Source organism: Myripristis murdjan, chromosome 1, assembly GCF_902150065.1.
Source record: "Myripristis murdjan chromosome 1, fMyrMur1.1, whole genome shotgun sequence".
Classification (NCBI taxonomy): domain Eukaryota; kingdom Metazoa; phylum Chordata; class Actinopteri; order Holocentriformes; family Holocentridae; genus Myripristis; species Myripristis murdjan.
In genome coordinates this window covers 5,958,484-5,981,194 of record NC_043980.1, presented here as the reverse complement: position 1 = coordinate 5,981,194, position 22,711 = coordinate 5,958,484, and the positions used below count along the sequence as shown (strand labels likewise).

The window sequence follows — 22,711 nt, the reverse complement described above, 5'->3', positions numbered from 1 at the left end:
CGTCATTTTGAGATTGAGATTTACCGGCAAAAAAAAAAATCGTTGCGTCTGTTTACAACGTCACTGATGACTAATGATGACGTTTCCGGGGATGAAGGGTTGTCCCATTTCATAGGCAAGTATTTCAACCCCTACCCCTTGTTAACTTTGTTGCAAGGGGCAAGTGGCACTCGAAAAAGAGGGGTAGGGGTGAAAATAAGAAATGGGATTGGCCCTTTTTCATTGTCTCACCACATGTCCAGTGATGCACACTGGTGATGTGGTGAAGGACGGAGATCCACTTCTCTTTAAGCCTGGTCACGCTTCCTTTACAGGTGCTAACACAATACTAGAGATGGTTTGTTATCATCCTCATCCACTCATATAGCTCCTCGTTGTGGCTTTTAAGTAACCTCTTCCTTACAAACTTGACAATGTGCCACAAGTCATATTCGTGCTGTATGTTGGTGTGTTTTTCTCGCAGGACTTTTTGCACCGAGGGGTGACAGTCAGTGGCAATCACAGATGTCAGCACACCGTACTGTGCAAGCTGTGACAGACATCTTTCCATACCTTCTACCTCCAGCCAGTAGCTGTTCTTTACTTCTGTGACTCTGACAGTCTCCCGCGCTACCACCAAGTCTGACTTTGTATCCAGAAGAGAGTAAGCTCCAAAAGTAGCATTGTGGCCAGGGCTGTCATATCTGCAATCACCACATACAACCAGCGGTTCATCACACACTGCAGCCAGCACAGCTTCATTGTGTAATGTCCACACCTCATTTACCTCAGGGATGACATACGCCTTCTGAATGTTAAACCATTCTCTCTTAGACAGAGTTTCTAGACCAATGGTGTCACAAATCTCCAGAAACAGACTGCACTCGTTGCCAGTTGTAAAACTAGCAGCAGGGATAGAGACATTGCACTCCATCACTCCTCTGATCAAAGGCTGTGAGTTCCAGGTGTAGTCGTGGCCATCAGTGCATTCGGTCTTAATCTGTAGTCCAAATCCACTTTTTCTCAGGGTTGGTGGCTGGACTAGACATTTGCCACAACCCCCCAGTGGCACACACAGAAGAGCTTCAACAGTTCTTGGATGGACACGATGCTCTTTCTGTCCTGAGAGAGATTTAGTTCCTCGTCTACCTACGTCACCCACACTCTCATTCTCATCACTGATGCTTTCAAAGTCACTCATATCGAACTCATCATCATATTCATCTTTTGAGCCCTCCTCCATAGAGCTGCCCCCCTCAGACTCCTCCCATTCTTCAGCACTCAAACATCCATGAGATTGTGGTGATGAAGGTCTGAATTCCTCAGCTGGTTTCACATAAGAGTAATCATGGGTAAGAAGTTGAGGGAATAGTATGTCATCTGTCATGGTGCCTTTACTGCTCAACTGGTTAATACTCCCTGATACTGCCTGCTGACACTGATCTGTCTGGGTGCTCACACTGACCCTTTCTATGGTTTCCTGCTGCTCATCAACACTGATGTCGATCTGTGTCATGCTGCTGCTGCTGCTGTCTAACAGATGCACGCGTGTTTGCCTGGCCTATGAAAATAGAGAACATGCCTGTAAATGTCTGTAATACAAAGAAATATTTTCTGTCCATCCCCCCTCTCTAGTGTCAGAGGCTGTACACAATACACCAGTTTGTGAAACAAAAAACAAACAAAAACACCTAGCATGCATGGTTCTGTGGGCTGCCGGCCAGCGGGACACCGTAATGACTGGTGTATCCGTACTCCACTGGAAAGCTTCGGTTCTCTGCTCTCAGAAACTGTTGACATTTTTTCGATCGCACAATTCGTTCAGGAGTTACGGTACTGAGAAGCTCAGATTACAACCATGTGACGCACCGGGGAATATTCTGTGATTGGACGTTCAAATTGTCAGTAGTCCTACGCATATGGTCCTACGGAGTTACCGTAATGGACCTTATAGATCTGAAGAGCTCCGGTTTCTCCGGTTACAGATGTTTTTTTGTTTTTTTAAAGTTTCTGAATATCATAAGCAGTCACGGAGAAATCGTTATGTAAAGTCGGCATGCCGAATCCTGTCGGCGCCGGCATCGCCGGTGGAAGAGGGTCAAGCAATTCTGTTGCTATATAGCTGTGAAAATTTTAATTTAAACACATTATCTGAACGGAGCTCCAATACAAGTTACTGCTATGAGTGGATCATCACTTCTTACTTGAGGGGGAAAAAGCCCAAATGAAACTGGACGGAGACTGTAAGGTGAAGAAAATGTTTGATTTCTACAGAGATGCTGGTGAATATTAGAGTCTCTGTGCTGCCAAGGTAAGAAAGCTGAACTGTTGAACTTGCTTATGGTTGTAGAGGGGCGCACATATCGTGATGAACTGATACTGATGAGCACATATTTTGTTGCTCGTTTATTAACGACTCTATCTTGTAAACTAGATGGCTGAGCTTTGACTAGAAAAGAGTACCACAGCCCTGATGTTATAAAGACGTTTAGATTCTCAAAGATAGTGCTGATTTTATTTTCTGGTTATCTCAACCTTGCAGGTTGTACTTCTCTCTGCTCAGCCAGATGGGCGCGCCGTTGCGCCCTTTCATTACAGTGCACAGCTACTTTTTTTTTTAGTTGACTGGGTCGGACGGTCTGTACACCCGACCTCATAAGAGGAAAAGTCGAACACAGAGGGAGCAGCCTCGAACTTGAGTTTGTTGGATCGTCGAACCAGAGCAAAATGCTCACTACAAACCCTAGCTTCACGGCTAACTGGAGGATTCTCTCGTTTCAGTGCAGCTAGCCAACGACGAAGAACCACTTGCCTCTTAAGAGGCAAAGCATGAAAGCGGACAATCTTTCCTTGATTTTTAACTATAAAATTCATTGCTGTATCCAGGGGCGATGCAAAAGTGACCCCCCCTTGCATCGCTTTTTAGTTTGAGGTTCCTTATTCTCCATTGAGTCAGTGCTGTCACTAGTTAATCTAATGCGAGCTAATGAAGGACTGCCAAGCCAACCAACCTCGTGACGTCATATTCTATGCGCCACAAGATGGCGCAACACTGGTTTGAAAAATGTAATTTAGATTATTTTTTATTTTAATCCAGGTTCACTGACGGTGTTGAAACTGTAATTAATTTTTAGAGTGGGAACCCAACTTGTAAAATATGTTAACTGCTTCTAGTGTTTCATGTCCGCTTTAAGACACAACTAACTAAATGATGATGATATTTCTTTCTCCAGTGTTCTGTGAATTGCTCTCACCTTCACTTCAGCAGCCATTTTGTCGACAGCAAATCCATCAACTGAGAGCTGCAGAGACGGGTGAAAAACACACACAAGTTTAACAGATGAAGAACAAAAAAACCAAACACCTGTCTAAAAGCAGCCTGTTGGCACTGTTTTCTTTTCTCACTGAAACCACAGCAACCTGCCAGCTGAGCCTGCTCGTTTCACGCTAATAATGAGCAACGAGATTCCATGAGCTTTGTGGACAGAAACAGACCAGAACTTAAAATACTGAGGAATCTGACTGGAACACAGTGACTTTAAGCTGTGCTGATGGTTAACACCTGAACAGCACAAACAGGTACGCCCAGCTCGCTGGGCAGCAGCATGCAGGCTCTTCATGAAGCACAAGCTGGACGGACATGTTCGCGCTGGCGACGGGCGGAGCGTTTACCTTGATGAGCCGTGATATGAGGAAGCCGCCCTGGTAGCGGTTGTGAAGCTCCTCCCAGTTATCTTTGACAAACTTCCAGGCAGCTTTCCGGCCATGTTTACTGCTTCCTGCCACGCCCCCGATTACTGACACCGTGTCCTGGGGACGGACCTCTTCCTGTGGAGGGGAACAGAAGTTTAGCTGACAGAATCTACCCAGATTTCAGTGATGAGGGTAACCCGGAAGAGGCTGACCTGGGTGAGCACAAACGTCTGACACAACGATGAGCACAAACATTTGCCCAATTACAAAATTCTGGATCCAACACAATTTCTCAGTGGGAAAAATCCACGGGGTTTTCAAATCATCATCCTGGCAAAACTCTGCATCTCTTAAATGGGACCGGATCCACTGAATTCTGAAAAATGTATTTTTTCATAAACCCTGTTTTGACTGCAGGAATTTTCCCCAGAGACGAGGAACCTTTTTAAGAATTGTCTGCGACTCCATCGCAGGGACCGGGTTCTAAATTAAATTCTGGGGACATTTTTTTTTTTTACCCCCAAAAAGTCCCAGCTCGGGTGACAGTACTTTCTAAAACTACAGGAACTTTAGGGGCGGGGCTTGCAGCACAGAACATTTCTGATTGGTTGTGTACACACAGCATGTTTTTTTTTTTTCCAAACCAGCATTTTTCTGCAGCAGCAAACTGCATTTTTTTCTCTGTCCCTCACACACACACACACACACACACACACACACACACACACACACACACACACACACAATATCCTTAATATCTCATCTGTGCTTTGTCCGTTCACTGAACCAGCAAAGGCTGAATTAGCCTTGTGCTCTACCAGTCATCGATAGAGAGTAGAAACTGGCTATGCTTGGGATTGGGATTATAACTCTGATAAATTGAGGAGAGGGCTGTGGCTGTGCGTACCGAGAGGGCGAAGTTGAGAACTTTCTGGATGAGGTCGGGGGCGGAAATGGCTCCCAGAACTCTCTCTATACGATTCTTCTCCTCCTGCATGTCTGCCTGCTTGTGGAGCTGAGGAGAGACAGAGAGAGACAGAGAGAGACAGAGAGAGACAGAGAGAGAGAGAGAGAGAGAGAGAGAGAGAGACAGAGAGAGAGAGAGAGAGAGAGAGGAGCAAAGGTGAGGAATAGGAACCTATCTGAACAGTCAGGTGACTCATAAAAATCAAATATTACGACAGACAGTAAATCTGATCTTGTGACCAACCATCAGATCCATCAGGATTACAGAGCTCCGGCTCACTCAGGGTCACTTGGATTAATGTTCACATCAAAAAATTTTTGCTGCACACCGAGAAGAAGTTTTAGCCCCATCTGGTGAATATTTATTTAAACATGTCTTATGGGCTAATGACAAAAGCAAGGTTGAGGCAAGGCTACATACTGTAAAGTGGTGTTGCAAGGCACCCCAGTGTTTCCCAATAGCCTTTTCCCACCTCTTCTGCTACGTCACTGCAGTCTGATGTAAACGTGGGTCTATTATCCACAGCTCTCCAGATAGGATTCAGTCATTTCTGTCTGTGAATCAGCTCTTCCTTCGCCATAGCTTTGTTAATAAAACCCAGATCATATTCCCTCTGATGGAATCTTCTGGCCACATCACAAGACTAAACGTCATAATCCTCTGCATTAGTGCGCATTTGTCATGTCTGTCCATAAGGGATCTTATCTGGCGACTGTTTTGGACGACGGCTCTGAACATGTAATACGCTCTTACTGAAATCTGGAGATCTTAGAATAAGAACAAAACTGTTAGTTGTATGCATGGATAGCTTCAATGTGGGGTGTGAATGATTACGTAATCCTTACACTGAAATAACTGCTCTTCACTTCCAGTAAACCCAACCACTTGTTTTAGTTCAAGGATTACATCAATAATACAACACCCCACACACAAACACACACACATCAGAGGTTTTCCATGGAATACGATCACAATTGTTTTCATTTCTTTAGGTCTCCAGATTTCAGTAAATGAAGACAAAAGCGTTTGTGTCCGTAAAGGAAACGAGTGCGGCAAGATTTTTTTGACCTGAACATTTTTGAATTTCCTGCGCTTGACCGGCACCCACAGCAATTCAAGTGGCTGTGCAGGAGCCATCTATTTTTGTAACATCTATCATGTGGATTAATGTTAATCGTGTTAGGGAAACTGTGATACGTCTCTCTGAAAATGTCATGGTCTCCAAAGACAAATATCCACAGCGGTTTTTGTTATCAGACTGGCGGCCTGACTTACCTTGAGCATCGTGTCCAATGTGGTGCTGTCTCCGTGCTTCAGTACTGTTAAATAAACCTGGGGAAACCACAAGCACACAGTCATAGAGCAAAACATGACATCTGCTATATTAAACGTTTATTAGTAAGTTAGTAATCCCATCTTTTCTTTCAGTTTTCTATTTATTTATCCCCATCATTTTATTATTTAAAAAAATGTAACCCAGAGATTACTGTGCACACAAGCTACACTTTTTTAATGCACCATTTAAAAAAAAAAAAAAAAAAAACAAGGTGACACATACTGTTCCAACACAAATAGCAACACAACAGTGGGTAAATGAAGCCGCTGTGTGACAAATGATGACACAAACAGATTGGATCCACGCAGTGTTTTGTTTACACTGTGGCTCAAAGTGTCCCGGCGAGCTGATGTTTTCTAATCAGTGTGAAGAGCAAAAAGCTGCAGGGAGAGATCGCCTCTACAGTCTGGTGTTAGCCAGGCTAAAAATAAATATGGTCATTCAACAAATTATAATTATAAATATTAGCAGCAATTTGGGATTGAACATGAACACCTCCAGTTTGAGTGAGCGAGGCCAGAGACACTGAAACATGCCGCTATGGAAAGGAACTATCTGCCCATGATTGTGTTAACTTGGTGTACGTCGTGTGTCTGGATGTGTGTTTTGCTGCTTACTGGACTCCGAAGGTCTGCAGACAGGATCTGTTTGCCCTCCACGTGGTCCTTGAATCTCCGCCGGGCCTCCTCCAGTGTGGGTTTGTGTCCGGCCTTCCCCAGCTTCCCCAGAACCAGCCCTCTCAGCAGAGCGTCCAGGTGACCTGGCAACACAAGCACCATGTTACGGCACAGCACCGCGGGCCTCAACAGGAACATTCAACAGGTCCATCAGGCTGAGAAAACACCCAGGCTCTACTGAGCTACAGGATGGCAAATACCATTTTTCACAAATCAAGAAGATATTCACATGAGCTGATATGATGAAAATAATAACAAATCTCTGGGTTATTAGTTACACCAGAGTATGCTGATATAAAGATAGCTGCATCTTTTGATGATAGTAACACAACATAATTCATAATACATTACACAGCAAAAATTGATATGACTGCTAGGCTACATGCAGCGCGACAGAACTAATTACCTAATTTCTAGATTGCTTCTGTATTGAGTTGAGTTTCCATGCCATTTTGCAGGATGCTGGTCAGCTTTGTATGATTCCACAGAATATATGAACAAACACAGTTTACAATCACCACGTCCTCGGTGGAGCACAGGCCTGGAAGTCACGGCCCTGTTTGTGCTAAGTCATGACTCCTTTCAGCAATGTTGTCACAGAACACGCCCCTTGTCCCCAGTCAGCGGGGTAAGCTGGCACCGCCTTGACCCATGACCAACCTCCCAGCAGGCTTTGTGGCATTACATGTAAGCATGTGGAAACAGTGGCTCTGTTTGTGCTAAGCCATGCTTAGCACAAACAGAGCCCTTTTAGCCAATCAGCCGGGAAAGTTGCTAAGGGGAATCAATTAACTTCACACAAGTATCACAATTCTTTTCACATGATTTTCTTTCTTATTACTGTTGAAAAGTAGATATACTGGTATCATATGAAACTAGGGGACCTAAGGAATCCGTTGATACCAAGCATGTCATGCTACATTGTCGGCAAGTGGGCTAAATGTCGCTCCAAAGTTCGCCTAAATTTTGGTTAGGGAAAAAGCTAATCCCATGCAGTTTGGGCCCCAAAGCCTGCAGTCCACATGTGTTCTTGTGGCCTGTTGTAAAATGGTGTGTGTGTGCAGACTGGGGCCTAAACAGTCTTGGAGCTGCATCAGTTGGCTTTGACTGAAAAGCTAAGACTCTTGTGGATTCAATGAGCCACATTTGATTCATGTGTGATGATGTTGGCCCCCATAGCAGCCATTTCACTGCAGTGAGACCTTCTTTTGACACTTGACGTCACTGTATAAAATGACCTATAGTGACCTCTAGGATAATCACAGCCTCATGAAACTTTGCAACCACAAACTAAAGCATAATCCAAAAAATAAAAATCACAATAAATCATAATATAAAACGTAATACTTAAGAATTACAACATATCAAATCTGCACCCAAGTATAGGACCAAATTAGAAGATGAGCATATCGTCCCAGCCCTGCAGACCACAAACCACCACAGCTCAGTCTTGCCCACGAGTCGCCTCTCACCTTCGCCCTGCCTGCTGTCCCAGCCCAGCTTGAGGCCGATGGGGGTGAAGAGGTCCCGGATGAACTCCTGGATCTCTTCGTGGAAGTCGGTGTGGGAGAGGAGCGACGACAGCACGCCCAGGTTGCAGCTCAGGTCGCTCCACACAGTGTAGTTGGGCTCGTTGACAAACGCCTCCATCAGCTTCAGCACCTCCACCGTGCTGATCATCCCGGCACGCGACTGAGGAGCACAGAGACACAGCGGGACGTCAGGCCAGAGGGAACAGAGTTACTGCTGCATCCAAAACTCAACTAATGAACTGTGTCTGCATTCATCTATGTACCGCTTCACAATCAAAAGAAACAAGTATTGATTTCATAATTTGATGCATTTAACAGTTAAATCAGGATTTTGGGGTAATACGTAATGCAGAAAGGGACTAGGGATGGGACGATGTGTCAAAATTTAATATATTACAACACAAAAAAATGATAATCCATAAAGTTCCCCATCCAAAATTTATTATATGCAATCTATTGACATTTTAAATTGTTTATATTCTAGCAGCCCGATGCTATCACGACAAGATGTGTAGCTCAGAAATATATATAATTCTGCAGTCATACTTTGTTGTCATTCAACTTTCATAGTGTTGAGAAAGAGATTCTTCTAAATGAACAAATTCCAGCCAAATGGACGTCACATGGGTGTCTCAGGAAAAAGAAATAGGACATTCTGGGGTGAACGTCCAAAAACATCACACGTTACCACTCATGTCACCTAGAAAGTGGTGAAATTGTAGGTTTTACATGATGGAACGGTTCGGAGCTGTGTGTGGTATTACTCACTTCCTGCTACAACACTAAGTAGGCACTAAAAATATACATTTTTCAAGGAAGCCAAAAACAAGGGGATTTTCATGTCAGAACTGCAAGAAAATAAAACCGCTCTCAACCTCAAAAAAGTTTGAGGTTGAGTGCTGACCAGAGGAGAGAAAGTACAAGGCACTGAATTTACACTATAACCTTCTGCAGCAATACAGGACGGAGGAGTTTCCACAGATTTATTTTCTCTTATTCCCAGTAGCAGCTTTAGCACCTGCTGTCATTTTAAAATGGCCCAGAATTGGTGCATTTTACAAAGATACTTTGAATAGTTCTGCTTTCATTATTTGCAAGCAGTGTGCCCAATTTTCCTGGAGACGCCTGTCGTCCTGCTACAAATATAGAGGAAAATAAGAAGAAAAAGAACAACAATAAATAAAAAAAAACTAGCATTTGCTGCAGGTTAGCACTGTTTTAAATTCCTTTCAATGGTCACAAATTTCCTGAGTGACTCTACATCCATCCATCAACCTCCATGTGAAGAAAAAACATCACAACAGACTCTACAATGCTGAATTTGAATGTGACGAGACAAAGTGGATCATGCTGGCAATCTTTATGTTCCACTTTAAAAAAAAAAAAAAAAAAACATCAGGATGTCAGTAAAGGAAGATTTGTGGTGTGCCGTTATCTGATCCTCTGCTCTCAACATCGCTGCAATTTGTGTTAGATAACCATTTGGTTTAACTATTTAGAGAGATCCAGAAAATTCTACGTCCATTCATCTTGACAAAACGGAGGTGAAAGAGGTGTGGAATGAGTGAAGCATGACAGCATGACGACATGAATGAAACCCAGTGCTGAGTCATAACAGCGAGTGAAGTGGAGGAGGAAATGGGGATGAATGACTAAGCCAGTCATTGTGGCTCGTCTGCGACATCGTGAAGCAAGAGGTGAAGTAATGTTAGAAGTTCACGCCTCAGGAGGGCTCGGCTTCTGGGTACAGTACGCTTCAGAGCGGTACGGGAAACTTCCAACAATTTACTTCCTCATTTCCGTTTCGACACATCAGGAAACTGTTCTTTTTTTTTTTTTGGCATGGACAAACCAAGGCTCAAAAAACAAGTAATACAGCAGGCAATATAACCAACAACTAAATGCGGGGAACTTACCCCTGGTATTTTACAACACCAAGGTATTGCTTCTTAAAAAGGACCATACCAGTGATTTTGCATGTTTAGCGTAATATCTACAAAATCTACACCCTGAATGTTTCTGCTAATCTTTTCCCAAAGCATGCAGTGGTATTTCAGACCACTGATATAATTTTTCTTCCCTTTTCTCCAGCCACTGGTTTCCATTCATTGCACTACGATATGACAATGAACTCTCAGAGACTTCAAACTTTCTTCACACCATTATTTGATCAGCGGAATACAGCAGCACTGTTGTGTTTTGATGACTTGAAATTGGACAGAGTGAAATGGCACAGCCTCTGACACGGTGACACTTTTTTTTTTTTATGTAACTGACAATAATGCGCCATTCCTCCCTTACTGAGATGCCCAATATTCAAGCTACTGGACTGCATGAAATTCTGGTGTCAGGTACGGTGAACAGCGGGAAATCTGTTTGGTGTGCAAGAAGTGACAAATTGAAAAATAAAGAGTGAAATCCTGAAGTGTTTTTTAATTGTCATAATTCATACCTCTTGTTCCCATTTGTGGCTGTGAATGTGTGAAGTTGCTTAGTGAAGCTTTATCTACCAAAAAACAAAACTCTTGAAAAGGAATATTCAAACCACAGCTATGGAGGCCAGTACAACTGTGGCCTGTGTGTGTGTGTGTGTGTGTGTGTGTGTGTGTGTGTCAGCCTCACCAGGGAGAAGAGGTCGTTCTGCAGGCCGAGTCGGTCCACAGGCTGCAGGGTGAGGTCTCTGATGCCCGGCAGCAGACTCTCCAGCATGGACGAGCTGTACTGGATACGATAGAAGCCCACAGTGCCCGGGTTGATCTGTGGACGGCAGACAGAAGGGGTCAGACTGCAGAAAAAAAGGTTGTTTTACCATTTCTGCCTCTTAAACAGTGCATTTAATAAACTGAGGCTTTAAGCCAGCGCTCTTATCCAGAGTGACTTAGGCTTTTGTTCAGAATGCAGGCAAATCAGATTTGTTTCTCAAATCAGATCTTCAAGTCAGACTCTATACACTGTCATTTGCAAGTGATCGGATCAGATTTGTGTGCCCTCTTCCACACACACACACACACACACACACACACACACACACACACACACACACACACACACACACAGGCAGTGCGCTAGCAAAAGGAGCTCATCCTTTCAACAAACCCTCAGCAGTGCAATCACATCGGCAGTTTTATAACTCCTCAAGTATTTTCTTTGATTTAAAAAAAAAAGTCACAAATCCATTGATATTCATTATATTTTGAATATTTTCTTATTGAATCATTGAAATTTTATTTGTCTACATGATAGGACACTGATGTAGGCCCGCACTGCATGGTGGGAGGGATGAAGCAGCAGACCTTTTGCAATGAAGCTCTCATTTTGTCGCTTCCTTTGCAGTGGGGCACTTTCATCCCTCAATAAAAGTCCAAACTCACTCGCAGCCAGCTTGTGGCGTGTTTATATTTACAGTTCAAGGAAATCCACTGTATGCACAAGTGGAAAAGCCTTGGTGCCCTGGCAACAGATGCAACTACATAAACCCACCTCTACATAAACCCCTACATGGACAGTGTAAGACAGAAGAGTGTCAGGAGGTTCTACTGAAGGCTTAAATCAACCAAATAATTGGAAAAGGGCTGGAGAACTTGAGAATTTCAAGAATTATTTTGTCCAAATACAAGGGATATATTCAGCAGCACAAAAGGCAAGAAAACCAAAAGTCTCACTCCCCATTTACCAGAACACGACCTGCTATAACTGTCCTGTGAGCACCACCGTAGAAACCTGTCTGTGACGACAGGAGCCGGTGGTTGAGACCGCAATGACCACTTCCTCCTCTGCTCTTCCTCCCAGCTGACTATCAGGAACTTGAGTCAAACTTTCTTTGGCTTTAAAAGGGTTATCAAACAAAGTGGTGATCGTTCAGACTGAGGATGTTGCAGCCATAAAGCTGAAGGAAAAAAGAAACCAAACAAGGCGAAGCTTTTCAGAATTACAGCAGCATGCCTTCATTCAAATTAGTTTTACAATATTCTGGACACAATGGTAGCCTTCTTAATTTGAATTTGTACTTGCTCACAATTTTTTATGGTAGGGGAAATGCACAAAACCTGTGGCGTAAGGATAGGATGATGCAAGATTTTATTGCGATAAAAAAAAAAAAAACACTCAAAAAGTTATTCACGGTGAATTTCCATTATGGGGACCACTGTAAATTAGGATTATCGTGAATATCCTTGCGCAACTCGGAGAAGTTGTCTAGCTGACGAATGAACCGTCCCCTACTGTTGTAGTGTTGGCGAGAGTCTGAATCGGTCCTCATTTGTTTTTCACTAAAAAGGGCGTCCACTAAAAACAATGTGTGTATTAGGGCTGCACGATTATGGCCAAAATGATAATCACGATTATTTTGATCAATATTGTAATCACGATTATTCATCACGATTATTCACCATGTTAGGGAAAAGCATGTGTATTTTTATTGCACTACTTTTAAACAAACAATATATGAACAGTTTTCAATGCAAAATGAAACTTTAAATAAGAATAAATGCTTAATAATAAATAAATAAATAAATAAAATTGTTTGACTAGTGTGATCGCTCCGTTCCGTGCTTGAATACAGCACACTTCCCCCACTCTGGCACGGTTGGAGGGGGTGTGGTGTTCTCCAGCACGATACAGGCGTTCATGCACGAGCACATGCACGGTCACGCACACAGCGCGCGAACGTGGATACGATGTAAATCATGCAACTTTCCTCCTGCTCCCGCAAAATCATTTAATGCGCACAGCGATAACCGGCGAATGGCCGCGTTGCGCAATCAATAATCAACCATGATGTCTGTGTTGCTGTCCGTTGTGCTGCTGCAACCGCGTATAAACAAAACTTGATTTATGATGAAAGTATATATAGCAGTCTGTGTGCGCCACAGTGCCGGCCGCAGCACCCGCCGGCATTAGGTGGGCCGGCCGGTGTGCGCAGCAGCCAGCTGACATGTCGCTCCGGCTGTCAGTTGGACCTTTATGAAGGAGGAAGTTACCTCTGAAACTGTCAAGGTAAATAAACATCCCGTGTCTGATTAAAAGAAACAAAAACGTCTTTTAGTTAAAGGAAGACATAATGAATGTATTTGAACTATATTGATTCATGATGACGTCGGAACATGCCTGTTGTCGTATTTGAACGTGATGATGTGTATACCAGGGGCAATCGCGCTTGGGCACATCTGGGCTTTAGGTAATGTGAGTGCCAGCCGGGGACTGGGGAGGGGAGGCATTTTTGCTTTAGCACGATACGCAGCAAATGGCCCTATGTGAGCAGGCCCTGAATAGCCTTTCTGACGGGGAACTTGTTGCAGGAACTGCTGTAGCCTACCTTCTTCTCCCGACATGACTCGCTCTCATCAGTCCACCGAGTAACTTGAGGCTGCCGCTGCAGAGTGCGCTCGCTTGTTATTTAGGCAGCTTAATGAAGCCCTAACCATGCGTTCGCCCCCTGGTGGTTGGCTGACTACTGGCTGAGAAAGTGCTTGATTAGATATGCAGCAAAGTCTGCATTTTTAATGTAAATATCGCCGACGATCAGGCTCATTTAATCGTGGCAGCCAAAATCGTGATCACGATTAAAATTCGATTAATTGTGCAGCCCTAGTGTGTATGAAATGTGAGGTGAAGTGACGAGTGAAGCTGTATTCTCCCACAGCTCCCAGTGTCGTGTGCTGTGTTGGTGCTGGCAGCCTCACCTTGACCCACTGGTCTGGGCTGATGTTGTTGAGCGTGATGCTGGTCTCCGGTCTGTCCAGCAGAACCTTGAGCTTGGTGCAGGCGGGATCCTCGCTGGTACAGATACTAATGGGGACCATCCAGCTGGGGCAGTCCTCACCTGTCCGACAGACAAGGGAGGGAGCCAATGAGAAGCCAGCGCAGAGAGATACAGAGCAGGAAAGTGCGTATGTCATGTCAGTTTCTACTCATGTCCCCACTTACATGATTTGAAACTCATGTGTAAACTATTACCTTGTAATTTGTCCTTTACCACCAACTCCTGGATTATGTATTTTAACCCAATCTTACTATAAAAATTGTTCTTCTGATCTGTCTCAAATTACCATTTTTCTCTCACTTTTCATTGCTGTATGTGCAATCACAACCTGAAGACGACACACCCAATACACCCTCAGTATTACAGACTCACACTTTCCAACCTGCTCGAAAAACCTCAAATGTCCAGATGAGTACACACTGCCTGATAACACTGCTCAAAGGAGTGTGTGTTGTGTGCAAACGGGACTGGAAATCTTAAAACATTACATTTTTGAAACCACTGAAACAGTTCATGGGTGAAGTTGTGGCAGGCAGTTTGCCAGCCTCGGCAATCTTAGCTAAACATGACGGACTTTGCTGAACTGTTTGTGTTACCCGACCTTCTCTGGTGTTCATACCAGATAAGAACACAAGAAACACATGAGCATCAGTCATCATTTTGTTATGCTGGGCTAGCTGCTGACGATCAGATGTCACACCTCATACCTCATACTTGAGCTTAGTGCCAGAAAATTTGTACGATCTCAGGCACTTATTTCCAAGGTGGGTTAGCATGGTTAGTAAGTGACTTATTTGACAACTTAAACTGGTGTTTTCTTGTTTTTCTTTGGAGCAGCATGAAGTTCGGGTTAAATAATGTTCGCTGTAAACACTCACCATTATGTGGTCCGCTGGCACAGAATTTTTTCTGAGATATCTTGAGGATGCGGTCATCACCTTGCTATAAATAAAATAACTGTCAGTTCATGAGACCCCACACCTGTCTAGACATTCAAGGACACAAATACAACAAGTGCAGTAGAGAATAAGGACCATCAATGGCCAAATGCTGGCAAGTTTGGCTACAGAATGAGGCAAATTTTTAAGCCTGCTATCAACTTTTGTTGTTTTCAGGGTTTTTAAGATTTAAAAAAAAAAAAAAAAAATTTGTTGGTAACTTATAAACTATGATTCTGCTTAAACATGAACTCAACCATTTACTGTGGCCTCTGGAATAGATCTGACCACAGGCAACAACATAGAAAAACAAAACGCTCGACAGGTAACGCCTGACATCGAGCTGCACCCAGTGAAGTCGAGGCTGAACTCACCTGTTCCTGGTCCACTACAATAATAGGGAAGCCCATCTGCTTGGTCCAAGAGCTCATCACCGCAGCGATCGGTTTCCCACTGGCCTGTTCCAAACAGTCCCATAAATCCTCTGGAAAGAGAACGGGGAGTCAGAGGTATAAGAAAAGATAATTTTAAAAAAAGACAATAAAAAGAAAGAAGAAAAATAAATAAATTAATTAATTAAATTAAATCTGGCACAATTGTTTGGTCTTGAAAAAAAAATTCTGCTTGACCTTACCTGTCGATGCATTTTTATGTTGGAACTTCAAAAGATAAGCGTTCATCCCTTTCCTAAAATCCTACAGAGAAATAGGATAAAGCAAGCCTTAAAAACACAAAACAAAGTAAAGACAATGGAGAAACAATATCAAACTACTGGCGAGTGTGTCACAGCTGTGTGCCAGACGGGCCCCGACCTCGTCTCCTATGTAGTTGTGCAGCATGCGGATCACAGACGCTCCTTTGCTGTAGGAGATGGCGTCAAAGATTTCATCTACTTCTGACGGGTGGCCCACGTTCACCTGGAGCACAGAGCATCATCAGACAGTCAGAGCAGTAAACAAACACGGAGCACCACAACAACAACAACAACAACAACAACAACACAGTCCCAACATACTGGTGTTCAGGTTATGAAAACAACAATAATTACAAAAGCAAATTAACAATATCCAGTGCTGCAGATAATAACTTTGACAGAAGCACAGAGCGACAGCTGAATAAATATAAATAGAAGTATAAACAAACTGCAGTCGGTGTAAATAAATACAGTTGATTGTGTTAGTAAAAATACATCTGCTACTTTTTTTTTTTTTTTTTTTTCCAAAGCTATGGATTGCAAGCGTTAGTGGATTCCCTGCTCTGCTTATCACTTGTGTTGACACACTTCCACAACCAAACGGAGATTACCAGAGCCCAGAAAAAGTCCCCATGTTAGAGGCCACTCACACTGGCAAGTTTGATCCGCGCCCAAGCACGATTGCCCTTAAAATCCGGATTCTTTGATCAGTGTGATCGCTCCGTATCGTGCTTGAATACAGTACACTTCCCCCGCTCTGGCACAGTTGGAAGGGGTGTGCTTCAGCGCGGTACGGGCGCGTACATGAGCACATGCACGGTCACGCACGCAGTGCGCGGATGTAAATCATGCAACTTTCCTCCTGCCTCTGCAAAACTGTTTAATGTGCGCAGCTTGATTACCGGCGAATGGCCGCGTTGCGCAATCAATAATCAACCATGTTGTCTGTGTCGCTGTCCGTTGTGCTGCTGCAACCGCGTATAAACAAAAGTCGGTTTATAATGAAAGTACAGCAGTCTGTGTGCGGAGATCCGGCAGACCTGGTGCTGGCCGGCACCGTGTCGGCACCGGCTGCGGCACCGCGCGGTGTGCGGCCACCCGGTCACCCGGTCTGCCGGATCTGCCAGGTGCCGCTCCAACTGTCAGTTGGACCTTTCTGAAGAAGGAGGAAGTTACCTCCGAAACTGTCAAGGTAAATAAACATCCCATGTCTGATTAAAAGGACCAAAAACGTTTTTTAGTTAAAAGGAAGACATGATGTATTTGAACTACATTGATTTATAATGACGTCGGGCCATGCCTGTTGTCGTATTTCAACGTGATGACGTGCACACCGGGGGCAATCGTGCTTGGGCGCGTTTGGGAAAAAGGCAATGTGAGTGCAGGCCAGCCAGGGACTGGGGAGGGGGGGATTTTGGCTTTAGCACGATACGGGCTCAAACTTGCCAATGTGAGTGGGCCCTTAGGCTGATCTGAACAGTTTTTCCAAGTCAGCAGTTCATATTTACAGGAAAACCGGATACGATGTGAACACATCAGAGTATGTGAACTTTCCAATTCCTCAATGAAGTAAGAAATTTAATCCAGTAATCTAATCAAATTTCAGGCAATGAATAATCTGAAAATCAAATTTAGATGACACCACAGCGTGTGTGTCGTGTGCAGTTGTGTGTGCTTCTGCATTTGACTGTTATGAATTTCCCTTTGCCCTGATGGACTCTACAGAGAGGAGGTCCTTATCTCTCACAGAAGCAACGGACGAAACTGCTGATCAGTCATGTTGATTCCTCAGAATCAGTCCGCATGAGCCTGTGAGGTAACATCCAGGTTAAAGTAACAAGAAATCATCCAAATGACCTATTAATGTGCACGCAGCCACAAGTGACCTCTATGCTGCCTGAGGAATCTGCAGGAGAGTGCAGCTGTCTGTTTTACGGAGCGAATCCCCGAACATGAACGCACCTCTATGGGATGGCTGTTGTCCAGCGCGTCCAGGTCCAGGGCGCGGGTGTAGTCGGCGGAGACAAACTGGGTCCAGATGTCGTACTCTGGGAAACAGTGGTCCACACACAGATACTCGATCCAAGAAGCAAAGCCCTCATTAAGCCACAGATGGGTCCACCATTCCTGCACACACACACACACACACACACACACACACACACACACACACACACACACACACACACACACACACACACACACACACACACACACACACACACACACACACACACACACACACACAGAAGGCAAAATGTTCATCGCCTGAGCTCTTTTAAAGACATTTCCAAAATGAGATGTTCTGCATTTAAAAACACTCTTACTGGCTGAATCGATGGGATGAAATTAGTCTAATTCTGCTACTTTCTAAGAGATACGAGATAACACAAAATACTGACACTTTTGTGCACTGTGTTTTTTCCCCCCACACAAACTGAAGTATAGCATTTTTAACGTCAAGTCTTCATTTGACATAGAATGAAACATAACACTGCATCCAATTTTTGAAGTAGGTTGCTGCTTTCACACATTCAGAGCTGCAGAATGAACGCTTTCAGTCTAAGACACACCTCTTACTCCTTCAACAGAACTCCACTGCCAGATCAGAGTGGCTTTTGGCTGATTAGAGAACTAGAGATGAGACGTGAGTTGAAGAGACTGCAATAGCACTGAGCCCTAACTCAACAGCAATCCCAAACACACTGAGAGGTGCTGCTGGGCTGCAGTCCTGAGCCATGAGTCTCTCAGGCTGGCGACTGTGCAGTGAAGCCCTTGATAACTGGCACCAAGAGACACTTGAGTCCTGCATCTCATAATGAGCACATGCAAATTAAGCTGAGGAGTGTTTGAGACTGAGCGTCAGTCTTACTTTGTATTTGATGATGACTGGGCAGTTTTTGAACAAAGCAACAGTGGGGATAAAAAAAAAAAAAAAAAAAAAAAAAAAACAGGCAACATAGTGAGCCACAGGGCTGCTTTCTAGCCCCCAAACTAAACACTGAAGCTGACAGTACGTCACAGCTGCTAAACTGCTAAAAAAAAAATGCTTAAATGCATTTACTTTATGGAACGTTTTCATCACCTTTTAATTTAACGTTTTATTTTCTCACCTTCTTTTCCAATATTACTTTCTAGCTTTCATCTGTTTTCAGTACACTTTCCTGCATCCTGTTTTTATGCCTTTTTGCTGCAGACTTTAGAAACTCTGCTTGTTGATTACTGCTTAAGAAACTAAAATTAATGTTACCTTATTGTTGAATTTTTCAAAGATTCTCAAAAAAAAAAAAGTTGATATGCGTAAAGCTGCCTTTGGGCCTTTTCTGTGATAAATGGCAGAGAGACGTGGGCTGTGTCTGGTTACCATGGTGACGAGGTTTCCAAACCACTGGTGGGCCAGTTCGTGTCCCACCACCAGCGCCACCCACTGCCTGGAGGACGAGCAGGAGTTCTTCGGGTCGATTAGCAGCGCCGTCTCCCTGTGGAGCGACGGACGGAGAAAAAGAAAAGGTTAAACACAAACACCGCACACACTGACTCTCTATGACAGAGTTACAGATCTGGACATCACTGCTGTCAACTCAGTGCCAAGTTTAACAGGTGGTGTCACATCCCATTAACAACAAAACTGTACATATATACCATGGCTAAAGTCATAATCCTAATTATCTTGTGTTCATGATTATTAGTCATTATTAGTGTTGACAAGGTACCACATTACTTTACTGCAGGTCTTAGATCAAAATATTGATGATTTACTAGTACAGATTCTAAATTTATGAAATGTTTTAATATTGACATAATTATTACTGATTAATTGTGGAGACAAAATGACAAAACACAATCACTTGTGCAGATGTTAATGGCTCTGAGAAATACACTGATGACCACAACAACAAAGTACCAAACCACAGCCACCATCGATAATTACAAAAGCAAATTAATGACATCCTCTCCCGCAGATATTAACTTTTTCTCTTAGTGTGGTGCAGCAGTTGAGTGAATTAAAATAAAACAGTAAACAAACTGCAGGAGAATTTCAATTAATGTAAGAAACAATTTTTTTTTAAAAATGACAATGATGGGGTTTTTCCATAACAGCAGAAGTATACATTTGCTTCCTCTTTCTCTGCATGAAAATAAATAGATAAAATGAATAAACGTTTTAAACAGGTTTATTTTACCTGTAGGTAACAAGGCCCCAGTTTTCCATGGCACCTAGACAGGAGGAGCATATAAAATATATGACAATCCTTCACTGTAAACATTTTCTGTGCAATTTCAGAAGTTACGAAAAGTGGAATAGACGAGTACTAACCAGCAGCAAAATCAGCGATAGCTATGAGATCAATTTTAGGCAATGGGTAAGGAACATTGAAGTAGTCTTTGTAGAAAGGTAAAGTCTTTGTCGCAACCTGGAGAAGTCATGGAGGACAAAAAAAGAAAAAAACAAACGTATATATCAAACACGATGCAAAAAGGATTTCAAAAGCCTTGACTATGCTCTTAACCTGTGGTCGACTATCGATCTGTGTGCCAGGACAAAGCCGCCACAACAACACTGATGGAGACACAATAGACTGACAAGTACAAAGAGGCAGAGTGGAAAATTACTACAAAACACTACAGGACGACTGATAGCAAATCTGTTTCTGTAAGTTTCACTCCATCAGCCATGCTGGTTGTTTGGAGCTTCTTTTATATTCCATGGCTGGGAATATGTTGAGAGCATATGATGAGCTGACCGACTTCATATTTTCCTGCCTTGGACACAAAAAAAAAAAAAAAAAAAAGCAGTGGAACAACGCACTCACCTCCAGTGCAAATTTCCCTTGTTCTGCCTTCCCGATGGGCGTGTAGACGCGTACTGTCACGCCGTCTGACGACTGGCTCTCCACAAAGTCATATTCACCAATGACAAAAGCTACAAGGTATGTGGACATGATAGGCGTGGTGGCAAACTTCACTTCCACAAGGTTTTCGTCGTCTGGATATGGCTTTCGATCAATAACATTCTGGGATGAGGACAGGGGCATGTTACATACGGCTCAGAAACACAGTTGACTGGCTCAATGTGGAGGAGCAGCACATGGAAACAACAAATCTATGAATTAAAAATATAAATAAACATGCATGTGAGTGTTCACTGGAAACAAGCTCTACAACCTGCAGGCACATTTTGCATTGTAGATTATGGCAGGTCCATACCTCAGTTTTACAGGCCTCTAAATTTAATTTGTTAAGTTGTCATTTTTACACGAATTTATTTGAATAATAAGCAAATATCTGGGGTGTTTTAATACTGTTTGACTTAAATATGTTAACGCACAAAGACTTCAGACTCTGCAATCTGCACAGGCTTGCTGGCTGAACTAGTCGAATTAGTACCAAGACCTGCCGCAGTCTGCAATCAGTCTAAAAAAGTCACAATGGGCTGCGTAGTCTCGTGGAGAAGCGCCTCCACTTCCTTTTCCGGTTGATTATTATTTTCATTTCCCTGCTAAGATCTCATGGTCAACTCTTCAAAATGAGCTTACAGAGCTTCTTAGGGAATATCTGCAGCTTTGTGACTGATCCATCAGCCTCTAAATGCTCATGGTCCCTCAGCTGCATTTCTCGCTCTTGCTGTTGCACTGCTATTTCAGGTTTTCTAATGTACGAATAACCTCTTTAATCTGCATGGGCCTCCACTGGCATGAAATTTTAAATACACGTTGACAGTATGAACTAGGAACAACTGTATGCAAATCTGTATGCAGAGAGGTTTGAATGTGTTTCCACTTCGGGAAAGTTTGACTTTGTTGACCGGTCACCTTGGATAGCCTCAGCCACAACGTTGTGACGGTCCAAGTAAAATTATGCTGAATCCTGACCCCTTCCTACTTCAACACGTAAACACCTCCTACACCTGACACCTGAATAAATTGCCCTTTAATGTTCATTTGTAAATTTACCAAGGGAAACAAGATTAAGGCTCGACCAAAAAGCAGAAATCCTGCTAATAGGCACTGAGGAGGAAGCAAAAGCACATTAAGGCTTAGTGTAGTGTCCCTAAATCTGCGTTTACATCATTACAAAGGAAGTTTTTCAGCCAAGCAATCACTAACTGTGGTACTGACGCAGCTGCAGCAATAGACCAAACCTGTGACAGTGCAAGTATGTGACTGGTTGCAGAAAGAAAAGGAAATGAAGGAGCTGTGGTTACTATCGGACAACTCTACTTATGCAAACAGAATGGACTTCCAGCAACTGATTTCTGAAGTTGTTGTACACAATAATAAAGTATTTTGATCGGTAATCTCTAAGTAGCATCCTCCAGTAGATCCATATACTTAACTGGAGTGGCCACAACAATTGGCACTGATATTACATAAACATAGAGCTGACATAATGTTTGACAGTGTGAGTTCATGTTATTCATATAGACCTGAACTGCCAGTCAGAGGACTCTGTCACCAGAGAGACTTTATCATTGCCATTCAAATGACTCGGGTAGCCTGCAGGGCACAGTTTATGTGGTAACCTATGCCAGATAATGTGTTATTCATTAGACGGATGTGTATGTATGAATCACGTTTTTTTGAAATGAGGAGTTCATAGGTTTTTCCTCATTAACGCAATAAGCAACCTCATCATAAGATTCATTTTGCATGTTGTTGCTTTGAGATTTCTGACAGACATAACATTGTATTTTACCAGAGGTCCAATATGCAATGACCCAACAAGTCTGTCTTATGTTATGTAAGCCGTGTTAGCAAAGAGGGGAAAGAAAAAAACAACAACAGCAGCAAAATGTGACTCAAGCTGTCTGGGGGTCTGCAGCGTCTCAGCGGGAGGAGTGAATACGTGACACGTACCATATTTGACAAGGCTACTCGGTCCTTGGGAACTATCAGCGTGATGTCAAAGGTGGCTTTGATAGCTGGCTCATCCCAACAGGGAAAGGCTCTGCGAGCGTCCGTGGCCTGCAGGGGGAGGGTGACAGAGGACAAAACCATGTGAGGCCCATGCGCACTTTTGAAAAAGGAAAACCTGCGTGTGTTCACAGCACGTTTACATCCCGGAGGTGTCACTTTCTGATGGACCTCCTGAAGCGATCTCCCCCAGTGAAAGTTTCCTGACTACACTGACCTA

The 22,711-nt window shown here is 43.4% G+C and overlaps 1 protein-coding gene across 1 annotated transcript in view; it reads right to left on the bottom strand.

Annotated features, from left to right (window-relative positions):
• The window catches only part of npepps (aminopeptidase puromycin sensitive), a 31,276-nt gene that overhangs the window by 3,504 nt on the left and 5,061 nt on the right, over window positions 1–22,711 (bottom strand). Inside the window, exons 5-22 of the mRNA XM_030049227.1 lie at window positions 22,435–22,542; window positions 20,392–20,592; window positions 19,896–19,992; window positions 19,762–19,795; window positions 18,942–19,056; window positions 17,540–17,704; window positions 15,696–15,800; window positions 15,518–15,578; window positions 15,258–15,367; window positions 14,824–14,887; window positions 13,866–14,005; window positions 10,807–10,941; window positions 8,125–8,344; window positions 6,593–6,735; window positions 5,915–5,971; window positions 4,580–4,687; window positions 3,652–3,807; window positions 3,234–3,281 (exon numbers count right to left, since the gene is read on the bottom strand). Of these exons, the coding sequence (XP_029905087.1) occupies window positions 3,234–3,281; window positions 3,652–3,807; window positions 4,580–4,687; window positions 5,915–5,971; window positions 6,593–6,735; window positions 8,125–8,344; window positions 10,807–10,941; window positions 13,866–14,005; window positions 14,824–14,887; window positions 15,258–15,367; window positions 15,518–15,578; window positions 15,696–15,800; window positions 17,540–17,704; window positions 18,942–19,056; window positions 19,762–19,795; window positions 19,896–19,992; window positions 20,392–20,592; window positions 22,435–22,542 (2,067 nt within the window). The remainder of the gene's footprint in view (window positions 1–3,233; window positions 3,282–3,651; window positions 3,808–4,579; window positions 4,688–5,914; window positions 5,972–6,592; window positions 6,736–8,124; window positions 8,345–10,806; window positions 10,942–13,865; window positions 14,006–14,823; window positions 14,888–15,257; window positions 15,368–15,517; window positions 15,579–15,695; window positions 15,801–17,539; window positions 17,705–18,941; window positions 19,057–19,761; window positions 19,796–19,895; window positions 19,993–20,391; window positions 20,593–22,434; window positions 22,543–22,711) is intronic.